General features: G+C 36.4%; 2 protein-coding genes across 2 annotated transcripts; one reads left to right on the forward strand and one right to left on the reverse strand.

Annotated features, from left to right (window-relative positions):
* The first annotated feature begins 245 nt into the window (after nucleotides 1-245).
* On the forward strand, nucleotides 246-2,844 carry LOC145115537 (NADH dehydrogenase [ubiquinone] iron-sulfur protein 8, mitochondrial-like). Its single transcript, XM_079051831.1, has 8 exons — nucleotides 246-402; nucleotides 886-982; nucleotides 1,416-1,469; nucleotides 1,560-1,651; nucleotides 1,729-1,842; nucleotides 2,180-2,247; nucleotides 2,314-2,425; nucleotides 2,515-2,844. Exons 1-8 carry the CDS (start codon nucleotides 349-351, stop codon nucleotides 2,608-2,610), a joined length of 687 nt encoding a protein of 228 aa, XP_078907957.1. The 5' UTR covers nucleotides 246-348; the 3' UTR covers nucleotides 2,611-2,844.
* A 1,090-nt stretch (nucleotides 2,845-3,934) lies between these two features.
* Nucleotides 3,935-7,041, reverse strand: LOC145110942 (putative LRR receptor-like serine/threonine-protein kinase At2g16250). Its single transcript, XM_079047256.1, has 3 exons — nucleotides 5,079-7,041; nucleotides 4,835-4,963; nucleotides 3,935-4,736 (listed from the first exon to the last, which is right to left on the reverse strand). The coding sequence occupies exons 1-3, from the start codon at nucleotides 6,770-6,772 to the stop codon at nucleotides 4,118-4,120; spliced, it is 2,442 nt and encodes an 813-aa protein (XP_078903382.1). The 5' UTR covers nucleotides 6,773-7,041; the 3' UTR covers nucleotides 3,935-4,117.
* Between the last annotated feature and the right edge of the window lie 11,185 nt (nucleotides 7,042-18,226).

The raw sequence follows: 18,226 nt of genomic DNA on the forward strand, positions 1-18,226 counted from the left end.
TCCAATATCACACAATCTTCTAGATTACTAGATATTCACAAGTTTTTTAATCATTAAACATCTCATTCAAAATAGCAAGATTTTTTTTAAGCAATGTTTAACCTACACTCAAATTACTCTTAATTCCAAATATCTACTAACCGTAAACCAAATATTAAAGTATTAATAGTTAATTCATCATTCATGTGTCCAAAAAACTGTGAGAATTATAATACTGTTTTTGTTTAGACCGTTTTTCCGGTAGTCATATTAAAACCGGTATTTAGCGTTGTTATTGGGGAGAGAAAAAGACCGGCCTTTTGGCAAGCAAGAAACGCGAAGCTCGTCTTCCTGAATAAGCTCAGAGAAATGGCAGCCATTTTAGCTCGCAAGTCTATGTCCGCTATTCGCTATCGCCATCTCGTAAGCTCACCTGCTCTCTTCCCCTCGAGTGTAATTAAGCAATCTGTCAGAACATCACTTGAGATCAAGTAATCTGAATATGTTAGGGTTTCATGGTCATTGTACATAATGGAGAATGTATCATTAAATCGATGCCATTCAGAATGATCCGAAAATGTTGGATCATGGATGGTTTTAGTGTGATATGAAATTGATTAGAAGGTCAAATACTTATATCCAAAGGAATGCATATGGTTTTTCTATAAATCGAATCCATATGCTACATATATTTCCTTCTGTGACCTAATTGGATGTTGTAGACATGTGCGTATTGGTAGTATGGGCTTATGGCTGAGGTATTTGTGAAAAAAAGAAGAAGGAATTTTTGACTTTAGAAGTCAATTCTGCAAATTTTTAACTTTAAGATTCATATAGATTCTAAAACCTGACAAGAACAATTCGATAACTTTCTAAACAATCTCATGATGATTCCATTTATGCCAGGCTGCAGTGGGACAAACCTTGCAGGTTCCTAATATCCATGGGACAATTTTTGGTGCACGTTCCTTTGCAACCAAACATTCATTTTCCACTAAGAAAGGCAAGCTTTCAAGTTTCTCTCTTATATGGTCATGTTCACATTGTATAAATCATGTGTTCAAGCATTATGTCATGTTCATGAGCACAAAACATAACTCCTCAAATATTTTTAAATATCAGTTATCCACACAACACTTAAATGTGAAAAAAAGAAACAGGGCCTTATTGATCATTTCTTTTTCGTGTATATAGTTCATTCCATGTTTAAATATCTTTATAAGCCTCCATTGATGTAAGAAAAACTCATCTCAAAAAGAACTAAAAGTCCTCCTTACAATCACTGATCATGACATTGATTATGCATCAACTATAGATCCCTCATGTATATGATTGACTTCTAATATCTAATCCTTTTCATCCTTTAAATATATTTCAATTTTTTTTTCACATATCCAAATTAGACTTCACTTGACTTTCTTCATGCCCGATCACAGATGATGAAGAAAGAGAGAAGCTTGCAAGAGAGATCTCAAAAGACTGGAGTTCTGGTGAAACTTTTGTCATTTTATGATCTTTTAATCCATATTATATTACAATCAAATAATTAATACACAAATCTTCTTATTTATCACATACAGTTTTTGAGCGAAGCATTAATATATTATTTCTAACTGAACTGGTTCGAGGGCTGTCTCTGACACTCAAATACTTCTTCGAACCAAAAGTGACTGTAAGTATTTCATATCATTTATCCAAAAAAAGATATACAAATTCCTTAAATATAATACAATTTCAAATTTCATACAGATCAATTATCCATTTGAAAAGGGTCCTTTAAGTCCTCGTTTTCGAGGAGAGCATGCCCTTAGACGCTATCCAACTGGAGAGGAACGTTGTATTGCCTGTAAACTTTGTGAAGCTGTAAGGTTCACTTTCATTACCATAGGAGTCTATTGTATTTATATTGAGTAAGTTACATTTCTGATCCCTGAATATAGCTGATTTTTTTTAGTTTTGGTCTTAAAAAAGTTTTCTCTTGTGATTTTGGTCCTTATTGAGGTTTTTGTAACGTTTTTGGCTCCTATTCCAAGGAACAGGGACCAAAAATGTTACAAGAACCTCAAATAAGGACCAAAATTGCATGAGAACTTTTTGGGACCAAAGTTGCAAAAATCAGCTATATTTAGGGACCAAAAATGTAATATCTTCATTTATATATGTTTGTTTCTGCATCTGATGATTGCACAATGTGTATCAGATATGTCCAGCTCAAGCTATCACTATTGAAGCTGAGGAACGAGAGGATGGCAGCCGTAGAACAACTAGGTGTGTGTGTGTGTGTGTGTGTAAATATGTATGTATATGTATGTATGTAATGGTTTGGGGTGACAGGTATGACATTGACATGACAAAGTGCATATATTGTGGATTTTGCCAAGAAGCATGCCCTGTTGATGCAATTGTAGAAGGGCCCAACTTTGAGTTTGCTACTGAGACTCATGAGGTTAGTGGAAACCGAGTAGACTACTACTCTATTTATATTAATATTTGTTTTGACAAAATGAGATTCACGTGTTTTTTTTGTTTTTGTAGGAACTGCTTTATGACAAGGAGAAGTTGCTTGAAAATGGCGACAGGTGGGAAACTGAGATTGCTGAGAATCTTAGATCTGAGAGCCTCTATCGCTAAATCAGTTTCCTGTTGTCATATTTTCTCCCTCAACGCATACAGTGAGCATGTGATGAATAAAGTTAGATGCTCTTCTGGCCATTCTCGGGTTTTCTTGATTTATTGTGTCGCGACCCTTTTGCCCCTAAGTATAAATAGGTGTTGGTTGTATTGGTTTTACCACACCCTTGAAAACGCTTTTGTAATCTCTCAATATCGGTTATTTTTTGCAATCCCGTTAATTTGTATTGTTTAGTTCTCTTCTCAAATCTCTGGATACATTCACAGTCTATTCTCAAATTTGTCCGGTATACTTGTGATATTTCATATTTCCATACTCTTGATTATTCAATTTTTTTCGTATTTAAAAGAGTGACATCTATTGTAAATGTATCACACTCTTCCGCAACCAATGTAACCAAGAAATTTGGTAATTTCTTAAAAGAACAAAGAATACTGCATTGGTATTGACCCGAGTCAGAGCAACAATGGTCTTGCAATGGGTTGTTTGGACATATAGGGCCGAATTGGTATGTAAATGGATGACAAAGTGTATCTAAGAAAGCTTGTTATTCGACCACTTTGACAAGTCATGTTTAACGAAGCTAATCCAAACAACCCTTGAGCTGTGTTGTTGTCATATAAGTCGTTCTACCCTTAAAATAAATGCAATTAAAATGTAGAACATTTTGTGGAGTTGTCTCCCGTTATGAACTCAACTGTAAATGCTAGCAGCGTAGAAGTTTTAGTTGAAAACATAGCCTAAATAAAATAAATAAATAAATCTACCTATAATTTTATAAGATTAGTCGACTGTTATTCAACCAAATATGGTTCAAACAATATTACAATATATGACCTTACAAGGGCTTGAACATGATCTACCGACGACTGTAATGACGATAGAATTAAACTTTATACTAATACTTTACATGTAAATGAAGCTAGTAAACAGCTAAAACCTAATAGCAAATTAAGAAATTATATTGGAACTATTTTTTAGCACATTTGCCCGGACAAATTTAGAAATTTATGTATTTTGCATTGACGAAATCAAAAAATGAACTATAATTTCTTATTGTAGCTGTCATAAATGGATATTCTAATAATATTTTGTTGCATTTTATTGTTTGAATTTTTTGTTCAATTTACTCTTCAAGCGAAACTATATCTTGTGCAAATGCTTACAAATTTCTAAATTATTTTATTAAAATATAGATTGTCTAATAATATTATTTTCATATGTTCATCCTACTTTTCAGTTTTCATATATTTCATTATGCGGGTCACTAATAAAAAGATCGTGTGGTTAGAAGTTATGTAATTCAGCTTCTAATTTGACATCATTTACCATATTCATTTCACAATTCACAATTCACAGTTACAACTTACAAACCAAAACTTTCAAACTTTTTGCTCAAAAACCCATCATCTACGTTCTACAACTACAATTATCTCTATTATCTCTATACATCATCAGACCCACCATATGTAAAAGTAAAACATCATCCCTTTAATCCATCAAATCCTACGAATTTTCATTATCAAAAAATGAAGATAAATTCATTCCATTTCCATTCCAGTCCTCATTCACTATCTCTTCATCTTCCACATCCAACGGTTCTGGGAACACATCCTTTGAGTTTGAGTGCCTTCTAATCGACAAACACCGACCCCGCCGGGACCCACTTCCCCTGCCTCCTTCACCACCTCCCGCCACATCACCCGATCTAAACCGCCAGCTGGCATTCCCATTCACAGAACGCCTACACGAATCCACTCTAACTCTACCTAACCTCTTCTGTTCTTCCACTACAATTTTCAAAGGATTTTCCAAAGCTTTCAGTACAAATCTCATAACAGGTCTTCTAGAAGGTTTCGGATGAAGACAAGATTTAGCAATAACAGCCATAACCCATACTTCTTTTAGCAAATCCTCATCTACTATCAATGTTGGATCCATTATGTTTGTCACAAGTTCTTTATTGTATACACTGATATATGGAATCATATGTTTCAATAAGTTTTTTGTGATTGAATCACTTGATGCACTAATTCCGATTTTGCCCGTTACAAGCTCCATCAATACCTTTCCAAAACAGTAAACATCGTATGCACATGTCGCCCTTACACCTTCTTCAGATGTCCTAAACAAATGCAAGAAAAAAAATTTCTGTTAAAAGTTAAAACCCTCCATTTTTTTTATCATTAAAATCAAAGTATGTTTAATTAGAAATTTACTTACTTATGTAATGGTAGAAATCTTGTGATCCTGTTTGAATGGCTATTGTCTTCTTGGATACAAGCCTTGCTTAAGCTTCCTAATCGCACTTCATATTTATCATCAAGGAGTATACTGCTAGCTTGAATGTCTCTTCAAGTAACAAAAATAAATAAAGTTAGGAATTAATGTTAAAAAAGGTATGGAATGCAAATAAAGATAAGATTCACAATTTAGAAAATTACTAAAGGAAGGATCTTTAGAATACCTGTGAACAAGGGGTGGAACACATTCATGATGCAGATAAGAAAGAATTTCAGCAGCTCCAATTGCAATTTTTAACCTTGTAATCCAATCCAATGACTTTAATCTATCATTATCCAGACTATTTTTCATGTACAAAGAACTTGACAAATCCCCTTTTGGCATATATTTGTAAACTATAAACTTTTCCTTATCTTTCTCCAAACAATGTCCCAATAGAGGAACTAATCGTGGATGAGAAACCTTACTAAAGAAATCCAACTCCACCATACAACTCTTCTTTCCAGAATGCACATCAAATCTTTTAACAATTATATTCACCCCATTCTCCAAAATACCCTTGAAAATGTCACAACAATGCCCAGTTTTTATAAGATTTGCATCATTAAACTCACTAGTGGCCAAAAGAATCTTCTCATAAGCAATCACTTCTCCAACTCCCGACAGATTCAAACCACAAGAATTTACCGAAACGCCCCCCGAACCATTTCCTATTTGATTCATTTTCCTTTTCTTCCAGCATAGAATCATGGGAATCATGAAAATCACAAAGGGTATAATGAGACCAATACAACCCAATATAATTGCTGATATAAGCTTTTTGTGGTTGGGTTTATGGTCATGTATGGGATTATGGGGTAATGTGCCATTTGGAAGTCCAAAGTTATGGAAGGGTAATCCCGTCATAGAATAAAAAGCTGCACATTCTTTCAGAGTCCTTTGACTTGACCAATTACGAAAGCAGTTTTTATCTAAAGAAGCAATATCACGTGCATAATATGGTATTCTTCCTTGCAAGTAATTGTAACATAGATCGATGTAACTAACCCTACTAAGTATAGATGTCAATATCCCATAAAACATATTATGAGAGAGATTGAAAACTGCCACGGTGACATTAGGGTTCAAGCTACCATTTGGTAGAGATCCCATAAATTTATTATCAGATGCATCAAGAAAAGTCAAACCAGGTAGTGAACATAATGCATCTGGAAGATCACCTGTGAAGTTGTTGTTGCGAATCATCATTCTCTTTAAATTCTTCAAATTTCCAAATTCTGAGGGAACAGTCCCAGAAAGCGAATTTGAACTCAGATCAATGACAATCAAACTAGCAAGATTACTGAGTTGAGTGGGGATTGAACCAGTAAGTGAGTTTCTGGATAGATCAAGAACTGAAAGCTGTGATAACAGACTCAAAGTAGATGGAATTGTACCATTAAGAGTGTTACTAGATAAATACAATTCACTAAGATTAGACAAATTGCCGATACTGGAAGGAATAGCACCAGAGATTTCACAAGAACTAAGATCAAGAAACTTAAGGGTTTGAAGATGAAGCCCTAACCAATTCGGTATTGAACCTGGAAGTGAGAATCCTGAGGCATTAAACGAAATCAATTTGGTGAAATTGGCAAGAGCATCAACTGAAAATTTAGGGTTTCGACTTCCAAGTGGGGTTCTCTTAAACCCTGAAATGTTGATCCCAACAACATGACCACCTTGACATAGAAGACCGATCCAAGTTAAGCATGGGTCGGGTTTTATAGGCCATTCTATGGCTCTTAAACCTAATGATGCTCTGAGTTGGAGCAGAGCAGCCCGTTCTGCGGTTGAATTCAGCGGGAGAGACTGGTGTTGCTGTTGAAATGTACTTCGAAAGAACAAGAAGAACAGTAGAAGCAAATTACACTTCATGATTATGATCTCAACTGAACAAGCAATTGTTTGTTCATGCACATTAACCTTTTTCTTGAATGCAATACACGCATAAACGGTAAAATTGAGTAGCGAAATTAGCGATTCTCCATGATTATACTCCCAAACACATTGCTGTTACCTTGAATTATTCCCAAACACATTGCTCTTACCTTGAATTATTCGAAATACGATTTGAATCTTCGATTCTGCTGGGAAGATTGGAAGAACCAACAATCGCTGTTTCTATGGTCGACAAAAATGAAAGTTTCACACTCGGAGTTTTAGCGAAGAGAGAAAAGAAAAATGAAAGTTTTACGCTTCCGAGTTTGGGTTATTTCCATGATCCTATATTTTGACTTTTTTTTTTTTTTAGACCTAAAACTTTTTTCTTTTCCGAAAAAGATCCAACTTTTACTTGTTACTTGTTATTTTAGACACCAAAAAGGAAATTAAGTATTTTTATTTCATAAAAGACCCTACATTTTATACTTTTTTCCAGTTTAGACCTAAAATGTTTTTTTATTTCAAGACTAGTTGTATAAAAAACATGATTATATCCTTTTAGTTTAAATATAAACATCGATTTAAACAATGTAATTATTATGCATACATTTATTTATGATTGGACAATTCTTTGTCCACGTATATTTATAAAACAAAAAAAAATGTAGTTGTAAAAGTTATTTCTTCACTACACCAAGTTCATGTAGCTTAATTTCGTCAAGCATAAAAAACATAATTATATTTTTTTAGTTTAAATAATAGACAACGATTTAACTTTTGCATCTTTTGGAATCATATTGATTTACGCATGAAACATTTTTTTAAACCATTACACATACAATAAAATTGTATAGTATAATTTTTTTTCACGAGTGTAATATAAATAATAACAAAGTGTTTTGTCTACATTTGATAAAATTTACAGTTTCTAGCTCCAAAACCTTTTTTTATATTATTGGTTTAATTAGTTTTTCGATTTCAGTTACATAAAACAATTACCAAAAGCTAGGAGTTGAATACATAGACATGTGAAGTCAAATTTCCTAACAGCACAAAAGAGATTTTGTATAATTTTAAGATCATAAATTCAATAGCCAATTGAATACCAAACACCTTCAAGTTTTTTTAAATTAAAATGAAATCCTAAATTTTATTTTGGTAATTATTATGATTATACTTAAGAATCAATAACCGCGATATACAAACACTATGTATTGATCTAAACACCATGTATACATAAGATAGATTAATAAAATGAGGTAGTAGCATAGTAGGCCAACTATTCAATTTTCTTTTTTCTACAAAAATTTCATAGTTTTCTCATTTTTGCTCATTCGCCACATTCCAACCATTAATAATAATGTCAACCATCGTATTTGGATATTTAAGTGTACGATATCATTTTTGTTATTTGTATTTTCAACTTATGCTCAAATGGTTTCATTCCCATAATATAGTTTTATGTATTTATATGTGATGTTAACATTTTTTAAAAATGTATTAACTTGAATCTGATATATCTAAACAAAACTATTACGAATGTTTAGGATTAATATTTTTATGTATGTATTTGATATAATTATAACATATTATTCAATAATGGGCTAATGCTACAAAATATTCTATGGCTTTGGTTTAGGAGTATGTTAGTGAGTGTGTTTATTAACTGTTCTAAAAAAATTCGACCAAAAAAAATAATATAGAAAAGTGAGTGAGGGAAATATGTCCAAACTCACGAAATAAGTATAATAGACAAACTAAAAAATTTATTTTGTATACAGTTTAATAAATTACATGGTATTTTTTTCTACAAATAAAAAAAGTTATTATTATGCTAAAAGATTCTTCCTATCCATGTATTATCCATGTTACCAAAAAATATTAAATTAACATCAAACTGTTAATTAGCGGTAATAATAACATTTTTTATAAACAATATATCAAGTTTAATGATATAATATATATCCAAGATAAAGTTTAATTATATCTTTTAGAAAAAAAATAAAATTTTGCAATTTTTCTAGGTTATATTCGCTCAAAAGATAATAGATTAGATAACATTTTTTAGTTTATACATGTATATTTTCATTTTCGGTGTAGTCAAGAAGTACCTTATATATTTGATTTTGAAGATTATAACCAATTTTAAAGTTGAATTCATTTTGGAAAAAAAAAACATTTTAGGTCTAAAATGGAAAAAACTACAAAATATAGGGTCTTTTATGAAACAAAAATACCTAATTTACCTATTGGTGACCTGCTAGGGTCTGAAATAACAAGTAACAAGTAAAAGTTGGGTCTTTTTCGGAAAAGAAAAAAATTCTAGGTCTAAAAAAAAAAAAACCAAAATATAAGGTCTTTTATGGAAATAACCCCCGAGTTTTACAAAAGAGAGAAAACAAAGAAAAAGAAATTCACTAGAAAACAAAATTCTTTTCTCAAATTTGTCTTCAACTCCTTCCAAAATTCAAAGGAAAGTTAATTTTTCTTTGGGAATACATTTTTTTTTCTTTAAATTCTTCCAAATTTGAAAGAAAGTTAGGAATGAAAACGATTATTATATTTTCTTCCATTTTATTTCTTTAATGAAACTTGGGAACATTAATTTTTTTTTACTTTCTTCTCACTTCCACTAATTTCCTTTTCTTTCCTTTTTTAAGTTGAACTCGAGAATAGGATGCCAAGTGAAGAAAAAACAAAATGAGAGAGAGAGAGAGAGAGAGAGAGATTTTGCTGAGAAAAAACAATTTTAAAAAACTTGGCTAACAAAAAAAAATTATACAAACTATTTAGATGACATTCAGGTCGATGAGCGTCTGAATTATGTTGAGAGGCCCGTGGCCATTCTGGAGAGGAAAATAAAGGTTCTACGGAACAAGGAGATACCTTTGATAAAGGTATATTGGGAGCACTGAAGAGGGTCCGAGTGGACGTGGGAGCCGGAGGCAGAAATGTGGGAGCACTATCTGGAGTTGTTCACCGCGGCAGACTTCGAGGACGAAGTCTACTTCGAGTGGGGGAGAATCGTAACGCCCCGATTCTCAGGTATTGATTTTGTTATAAGATTTTATTGATTTCAAGGTCTACTCGACGAGTTGGTTGCCTTGACTCGTCGAGTAGAAGCGGGTTGGTCCACGTGTTTAAGTGACCCACTCACCGAGTCCAAGAAGGGACTCGACGAGTAGGAGTTGGAGGATGAAACCCTAATTTCCGGGGTTTTGCACCCTATTTAAAGGATCGTTGGCCTCCTCAGCCTCCCCTTACAGCCTCTTGATATTCCATAAACCCTAATTCGTGTGAGTGTGCTCCATTTGTGTTTTAAGCTTTGGAAGAGGGTTTTGGTGAGAAAAGCTTGGAGAACAAGTGAATATAAGCAAGGAATGTGTGGGAATCAGAGATCTACCTCAGTTGGCATCCCTTGGAAGGTATTAAGCCATTATCTTAACCTCATTTCATTCTAGATCTCTTTTGGGTGGATTTTAGGGCTTTTCTAGCATATTAAGAAGCCTTTATTGTGTTTGAGCTAAGATCTGAAGTTGCAACTTCAGATCTGGACTCTCTTGGGTCTCTAAGTCCATAAAGCTTCCAGCTTTTGCAATAATGAGACTCTCCTAAGGTGTAAAACTCCATTGCAAGCTTGGATTTGTCATTTAGAGTCTCTAGAGCCTTGCATGCACGTAAAGTTTGCAACTTTACGTGATAAACATGCCTTGGGGATTTGGATCTGCAATATGGAACCTTAGCATGGCTTAAAAAGCATTTGTTTGGATGAAGGACTGAAGGGACTCGACGAGTTGCATGGTCCACTCGGCGAGTTCGATGAGGACTGTCGTAGACTCGGCGAGTCAGTAGAGTGACTCGGCGAGTCAGCTAGGGTTTTCCCAACCATTGGACACGTGTGAACTTGGCGAGTTGCAAGGGTAACTCGACGAGTTGGCCAAGGAGTTCACGGCCACCAACATTAGGAACTCGACGAGTCACTCAAGTGACTCGGCGAGTCGACGAGTCACTCAAGTGACTCGGCGAGTCGACGAGTTATACAAGGAACTCGGCGAGTGGGTGGTTGTACTCGACGAGTTCATGTCAACATGGACTGTTGACTTTGATAGTTGACTTTGACTTTGACCAAGGGTTGACTATTGGACTTCTGGGGCATTTTAGGAATTTATGAACATGGTTGGGTGGCAAATATAGGTGGTGGAGTTTGAGGCGGTGATCAGAGATTTGAGCTTATCCTTCGAGTCGACAGTTGCGAGTTGAGTTACCTCACTATACTAAGGGGTCTAAGGCACCAATGCCAGCCCATTGGATATGATTTCCTAGTAGTTGGTAGTATGTTGAGTATGAGTTAGTGTTGCATGATAGTTGTTACGCCAGTTAGGTAGATCTGTAGGACTACATGTAGTATCATGTGATTATCTGTATGTGCATTGGTTGTGTTATATGTCGACATATTGTGTGAGATGGGTTGAGGTGATACTGCTCCGTGCGGTAACCAACAAACCCGAGAGCATTCCAGATACGAGCTGAGGGAGACTCGTACTGTGGGCTCGGTGGCAATCCAGATGTGAGCTATAGGCCTGAAAGGCAATCCAGAATCACATTGTGGGCCCAAGGGGGGAAATCCAGCCTGTAAAGTTGTGGACCCAGTATATGTTGTTATTCGTATATATGTTATGTGCAGTGTATCGGTATTTTGGGGGAACTCACTAAGATTTCGGGCTTACAGTGTTAGTTTATTGTTTCATGTACATCAGGGGATCGCGACAAGGCGAAGGCATGATCGTACAGCTCCTCATGTTTTGTTTATGTTTCTGGGAAAACTCTGATATAGACTATTTGAAAACGAATCTGTAATAACTGTTGGTTTTAAATGTTTTGAAAAGTTTTAAATTGGCTTGAATTTTATGGGTGTTACACATGAATATAGTGAGAAGACTCACCTCGGACAGCTGAAACCCACGGATACTCTCTGACTGCAGATCTGCTAAAAATCCCCGTGCTATCAAACGAATAACACCCAATTAGCCATTGGGTTCCAAACCTAATCCAATAATCAATATATGGGTTAAAAAGACTATTTTACTCCTCACCTCTTCTGGTCCAAGACTAAGTCCCAAAATAACAGTCTTATAGGCCCACAAACTAATAATCATCCAAAGCCCACTTATGGCCCAATTTTCCAAATTGGGCCCAAACCCTTACTTGGGCCTTACCCTAAAGCCCACTACTTATCCCTAATCCAAAAAACACATTCTCAGATGGCCGAACAAATCCCCAAGCAACCAAGCCCAAACCGAAGCCCAAATACACAAAACCCACTCAGACCGAGTACGCGGGGCGTACAGGCACGTACGCATAACGTACTCACTTGGAGGCTTGTACGCTGCACGTACCTGCTTGTACGCCCAACGTACTCACCTTATTAAGCCCAAATCCGATTTTCACTTATTCCATTAAGACAAAGCTTTCCAGACCACAGATCTGACCTCCTTAGGGGAAAAGTTGAGGTTCATTCTTCGTTAAGGCTTGTGATATCTGTTATTTTGGGTTTGACATCAGTAAGGGTGGGCGGTCATCAAAGCGAGGTGACTTCCCCAGACATTTTGGGATTCTAGGAGTTCATTCAGTATCGTTTAGTTCGGTAAAGGAGATAGTAAGGAATGATTTTGAGGACGATATCTAATTTAAGTGGGGGAGAGTTGTAAAACCCTGTTCGGGATTATTTTGTGATTCAGGGTCGTGGGCCGGAAGTCGATTTTTTAAAGGCTTCGGGCCTTAAGTAGACGATGTTTAAACCTTTTGGAAGGAGGTAATGATGGTTATGAGATCTAAACCTTTGAATTGTGTTTTGGAGTCAAATGCTAGAATGGGAAAAGTCATAGGCCGAGTTCTTGCATGAAATATGGATTTTTCTTTGAGATTTTTTTAGTCCAAGATATTTAGATAATATTGTAGAGCTCTTCAACACATTTATGTGGATATAAAGATCATCGAAAACGGAGTTGGAACGAAGAAGTTATGACCGTTTGAAGTTAGGGTGGTTTTGGGGTTGAGTCGCGTATGTTGGGTGTACTCAAAGTGTACACTGGTCGTACTAGGGAATCCCTAGTACATTGGGCGTAATTTGAGTACGTTGGGCGTACGCGATCAGTGCCCAAACCTTATTTTTGTGGTTTGAGCCTTATTTAAGCTCTTTAACTCCCCCAAACCCATTTCATTCTCAGCCTCCACCTCTCCAACACCCTCTCTTGTAACCCTAACCCTATATTGAGCCTTGTGAGCAAAAAAAAAAGTGTTTTTAAGTGCTTTGGAGTGTTCTTGGTGCACCTTGGAGAAGAAGGAACTCATTGAAGAAGTGTTAATTGCATTGGATCTTGTAGATCCAGACTTTGTTCGCCTTGATCTTTCTTCTAGAGGTATAAAGTTTAAATCTTGATGATGAAATTGTTAGACCTACCTAGTTTTGGGTGTTATGAGCTTTTGGTCACTCTAAGTGTGTAAAGTTTAGATCTTGAAAGTTTGTCACCTTTTTATGGATAAAGTTGGAAATTTTATCCATCTAAACATCATTTTGATTCAGATTTGAAGGGTGGAGACTTGTACTTAATGGATTAAGTTGAAAAAGATACACTTTTGGGTCCCTTTGAGACTTAAAGACTGGATCTTGTTTGTTGGGAATGGATAAAGTTGGAAACTTTATCCATTATGGAGCTATTATGAACCATAAAAATGTGATCTAGGCCGTTCTATTCCTTCCATACAAGAGTTGTGGTGTCTTATTGGGTTAAAAACGTAGGGTTTTGGACATTAAGCACTTTATAGCCATACAAAGTCATAAAGTTGGAAACTTTATGACTTAGGACATCATTTTGGGCTTGGATATGAGTTTTGGACGTAAGGTCTTAATGGAATAAGCTCTTAATGGAGTTTTGGGACAGGATTGTTACGTTGGGCGTACCTGGTGGTACGGTACGCATACGCGGTCTGTGCCCCATTTTTGGTCAACATCAGAGTATGATGGGCGTACTCTCTTGGTACGCAGGACATACTCTGCTGGGAAGAAATATTGAATTTTGGACCTTTACCGTTGACTTTGACTTTGACCAGGGTAATTTGATTTATAATTGAGATTTGGGTTCCTGTTAATTGTATAGGTGACCGGTAGAGATAGTTTTTAGAGCAGTGATCGGTGCAGCTATTCTTTCATACTGTGAGGTGAGTCTCCTCACTAGATCCATGGGTCGAAGGCACCAATGTCAACCTGTTACTTTGTTATGTAGAATGCTAGTTGTCTTTGTGATACTTGCATGGAAGACCAGGATCTGGCTCCTGGGAACTATATGAAAGACCAGGATCTGGCCCCTGGCACTTGTATGAAAGACCAGGATCTGGCCCCTGGCACATTTATGTAAGACCGGGATTTGGCCCTCGGCATTGCAAGGAAAGACCATGATTTGACCCATGGCAGGAAATGATTGTAAGACTATGATTTGGCCCATAGCAATCAATTTCTAATGTATGATATGTGGTATTTTGGGGAACTCACTAAGCTTTGTGCTTACGGTTTGATATTTACGGTTTCAGGTACATCTAGTACTAAGAACAAGGGTTTGACGTGATGGCACAACATCCCCTAAAGTTTTCCGCATTGGCAATTAGTGATATTACTCTGATGTTTAAATAATATATTCCATTTGATCGGTTTTGGAACAACTCGTTTGTATGACTTATTGTTTTAAAAATGAAAATCTTACCTTGGATTTTCGGGACGTTACAAGTTGGTATCAGAGCCTTGGTTTGAAGGATTCAGGCACACTCATTTGTATGTCTGAACTCAAACTGAGGAATTGATAATTTTTTTGAAAGAAAATAAGTTTCTAAAAAGATTTTTGTAAAGAAAATAATTTTCTGAAAAGATTGTTTCTAAAAGAAAAGGAGGTATGATGCGTGCAATCAGTCGAGCTCAAGTAAGTGATTCCAAGAATATCCATACAGGTTGATATGATATATGAAATGAATATTCACATGCTAGGATAAGGCTTGGGGTACTTTCAGGAATTGCATGATAGATCGGCTTGATATGTGATGCCTTGTAGCCTAGGAAACATTGGATTCTGTGATTGGGAATATGTATTGGTAACAATAATTGCTAAGTGTATGCTTTAAAAATTGTATACGGTTAGGATCGTATATCCCTAGAATGATTGATTTGGCTTTATTTCCTGTTCCTTGTCTGGTTGTGTTCCTAGGGTAGAATCTTTTATTCGATAGTCTATTTGATCCTGGATTGTGTATAATTTGCATGCATAAGGCAACCATAAGTAAGAGTAGAAGTTCCTAGCATGGTAGTAGAAAGTGAGTGTGGGATGCCCTTTGATTGTTTTATGGCTTGGAGTGTCACTGCACGAATGCTGCTTGCTTTGTGCTTTGTGGAACTCTTAGTGATGTGAGTTAACTATTAAGTGAATATGTTAAGCCACATGTTGCAAAGGTTAAATAATCTCAGGTGATGGATTTGACTCTATTGCGCAGCTCTTGTCTGAGTCCAACCGTTGTAGGGTTGAGTCATTTATTCGAAGGATTATCTAAGCTTTGTTGCATGTGATTGTATTCATGAAGTGATTAGCTGATATTATTGGGAGTTTTTCAGCAACTGATAGCAGGGTGAGGTCGGGAACCTATGAGAGCCTATGAAGTGCTTTAGCGGGTTGGGTTGCGCTGTTTAGCAGGTACTTGGAGTACCTATTTGAGAAGGTGACTTGGAGGATTCAGGATAACTCTTTAGGAAAGTATGGGTAGGTATGGAAGGTAGTATTGGGCCCGTACTACTAAAGCACATGATCCATACTCGAATCGAGGGGAGTCACGGAGAATCTAGGAAACCTGTGGGAAGAGGATTCTTCGAGTATGTTCCTATTATTGTATGGTTGCTTTTTAGTATGGTGATGATCACTCGTGGAGGAGGTTCAGGCTTTGGTTCAGGCTCAGGTGTTGGCATTGAACCGATGGATGAGCAAACGCGGGACTTCATCTCGTCGAAGATCACCCGCAACATTTTGGAGCAGACTCTTGTGATCTTTGGTTCGGTCAAGGAAGAGATTATGGAGATTTTGGATGAGCGTCTGGGCATGTTAAGTAAAAAGATTTTAGCTATTGTGAGGGCTCACACTCTTTCCTTCCGCTAGTTTCGTGCTTGTGGAGCTCCCGAGTTCTTTGGGGAGAAGGACCCCATTGCTAGTAGGAGGTGGTTAGCGGACATGGTGAACGCTTTTCGGTCGAGCTTCTACCCCGAGGGGTCGAAGGTCAGATTGCTTCTTGTCTTCTGAAAAACAGATCCCGAGATTGGTGGGAAGAGGTGTACTTCACTTTGGGAGGCGATGTCATTGATACGATGACTTAGGAGGAGTTTGTGACCCGGTTTAGGGAAGAATTTGCACCAGCTATCGAGGTGCAGCAGTTGGCAAGGGAGTTTTAGGACCTTCGCCAAACGACTAAGACTGTGGCATAAATCACTACCAAGTTTAGGGAGAGGGCTCTTTTGGTTTCACAGTATGCCACAGACGAGGAGATGAAGAAGACAAGGTACCATGATTGATGGGTTTTTGAGCATTCTAGCACTCCTATGGTGTACATGCAACCCTAGAAACCTTGGATCTATGTTTGACTAAGATACATGCAAATAATTATTTTTCCAAGGTTCTTATCCTAACTAGCATGGCATGGGGTACTTGAATCAAATAAAACTAGTAGAATTACTTACCTTGTAGTAGTAGTTGATTGCTTGGAGTTTGAGAGCCTAGCACCAATAATGTGGATGCCTCAAATGGAAGTCACAAATCACCACAAACTTGGAAACTTGAGAGAATAGTCACAAACTTCTTGAAATCGGCCCTCTTAGTTTACACACATCCACTAGTGCAATTTCAAGAACCAAAGCCTCCTTTATATAGTGTGGTGGATTAGGGTTACATCCATGTAAACCCTAATACCCATGTCTTTTCATTTCCATGAGATCCATGGGTTAAAGCTCCATGGAGTATCCATGGACTTTCCATGCAAGCCTAGCCCATTCCAAATAAGCATTAGCCCACACTATATAAATACAATAGCCCATATTTAATTAGTCATACTTTTGATCTCTAAATTAATTCTAAATTAATTATAGATCAATACTAATTAAATAATATGATTTTATATTAATATATTAGGACTTATAATATATTAATAAATTATAACTTATACTATTCTCAAACGATTATCCATAAATTGTTCGGGTGAAGTGCAACCCAAATGGACCATGCCGGGTCGGGTCAAGTACATACCAAATAAAGTTATGGACTTAGACACTATATCCAACAGTCTCCCACTTGGATAAGTCTAATAACTATAGTTGCAAGTATGACTTCAGGAACCGATCAGCAATCGTAGCTCTTTAAACTCTGTTGAACTATGAAGCGGCATTTTAGATAAGTGATCATATAATCCTCTGTTCTAGATATCAGCCGGACAAATACATGGAACATGGTCTTGCTTATTGTCCAACATTTGTTTCCCGATTTCCGATTTGTTTGACATAGAACTTAACTGGACACATCAATTTAGTTCTGACCAGGTCTGGTACATAGGTCAAAACAAAATCATCGAGGGGCCCAGATATCGCTTCTAATCCTAGAAGGAACAGATAAACTTCGACTCATATGTTTGCTCTACTACTTGTTGAATTACACACAAAAGCACGGTTTATAACATCGAGTTACCAATGCGTTTTCGTGCAATCAATGCATAACCAACTCATAGGCAACAAATCATATCTCTAGGTTTGAAGACTTATATGATATTACCGTCTCACGATCACTCGAGATAAATTCCATGAAGTGATACAAGTGAGCGTGGGTTGAATCCAATACTCAGAACTTATGAGCACTCATGAGTGTTGTAGCCCCACTTTGTCTAACATCTTAGACCTCTACAAGCCAACCCATGACAGTCTTGATTCATATCTACTTCCAACATATGACCGACTGTGGAGAGTTTGAATAATATGATATAAACCATAACATAATTATTCTGGAAGTCAAAACATGCAAAAAGAAATAATAGTAAACGATTGACAAGAGATAGCAACACTTTACTCATAAATAACAGCTTTTATTTATCATCAAATGTCAATTACATTTTACAAATTTCAAGATTATCTAACTACTAAAACTAATATCATCCTTCAGCCCTATGCTTCGAGCATGCTGGAGATGCTTAGCCCGAGTCAGTCCCTTCGTGAGGGGATCTGCTGGGTTCTCATCCGATGATACCCTCTTTGCCACGAGGATTCCTTCTTCTATTCGATGTCTAATGAAGTGATATTTTCTGTCAATGTGTATGGATCTCCCATGATCTCTTGGTTCCTTAGCTAAGGCAACCGCACTATTGCTGTCACAGAAAATCTCC

The sequence above is a fragment of the Lactuca virosa genome, chromosome 5 (assembly GCF_052849685.1).
Source record: "Lactuca virosa cultivar CGN04683 chromosome 5, Lactuca_virosa_CGN04683_v6, whole genome shotgun sequence".
NCBI lineage: Eukaryota > Viridiplantae > Streptophyta > Magnoliopsida > Asterales > Asteraceae > Lactuca > Lactuca virosa.

What these genes read in the sequence shown, in the direction of transcription:
- LOC145115537 (XM_079051831.1), top strand. Translation starts at nt 349, where the DNA reads ATGGCAGCCATTTTAGCTCGCAAGTCTATGTCCGCTATTCGCTATCGC. An exon ending in TTCATTTTCCACTAAGAAAG is followed by an intron (nt 983 to 1,415) that starts GCAAGCTTTCAA and finishes GCCCGATCACAG; the next exon opens with ATGATGAAGAAAGAGAGAAG. An exon ending in GGCAGCCGTAGAACAACTAG is followed by an intron (nt 2,248 to 2,313) that starts GTGTGTGTGTGT and finishes TTGGGGTGACAG; the next exon opens with GTATGACATTGACATGACAA.
- LOC145110942 (XM_079047256.1), bottom strand. Translation starts at nt 6,772, where the DNA reads ATGAAGTGTAATTTGCTTCTACTGTTCTTCTTGTTCTTTCGAAGTACA. An exon ending in GTTCCACCCCTTGTTCACAG is followed by an intron (nt 4,964 to 5,078) that starts GTATTCTAAAGA and finishes TGTTACTTGAAG; the next exon opens with AGACATTCAAGCTAGCAGTA. An exon ending in AGATTTCTACCATTACATAA is followed by an intron (nt 4,737 to 4,834) that starts GTAAGTAAATTT and finishes GCATTTGTTTAG; the next exon opens with GACATCTGAAGAAGGTGTAA.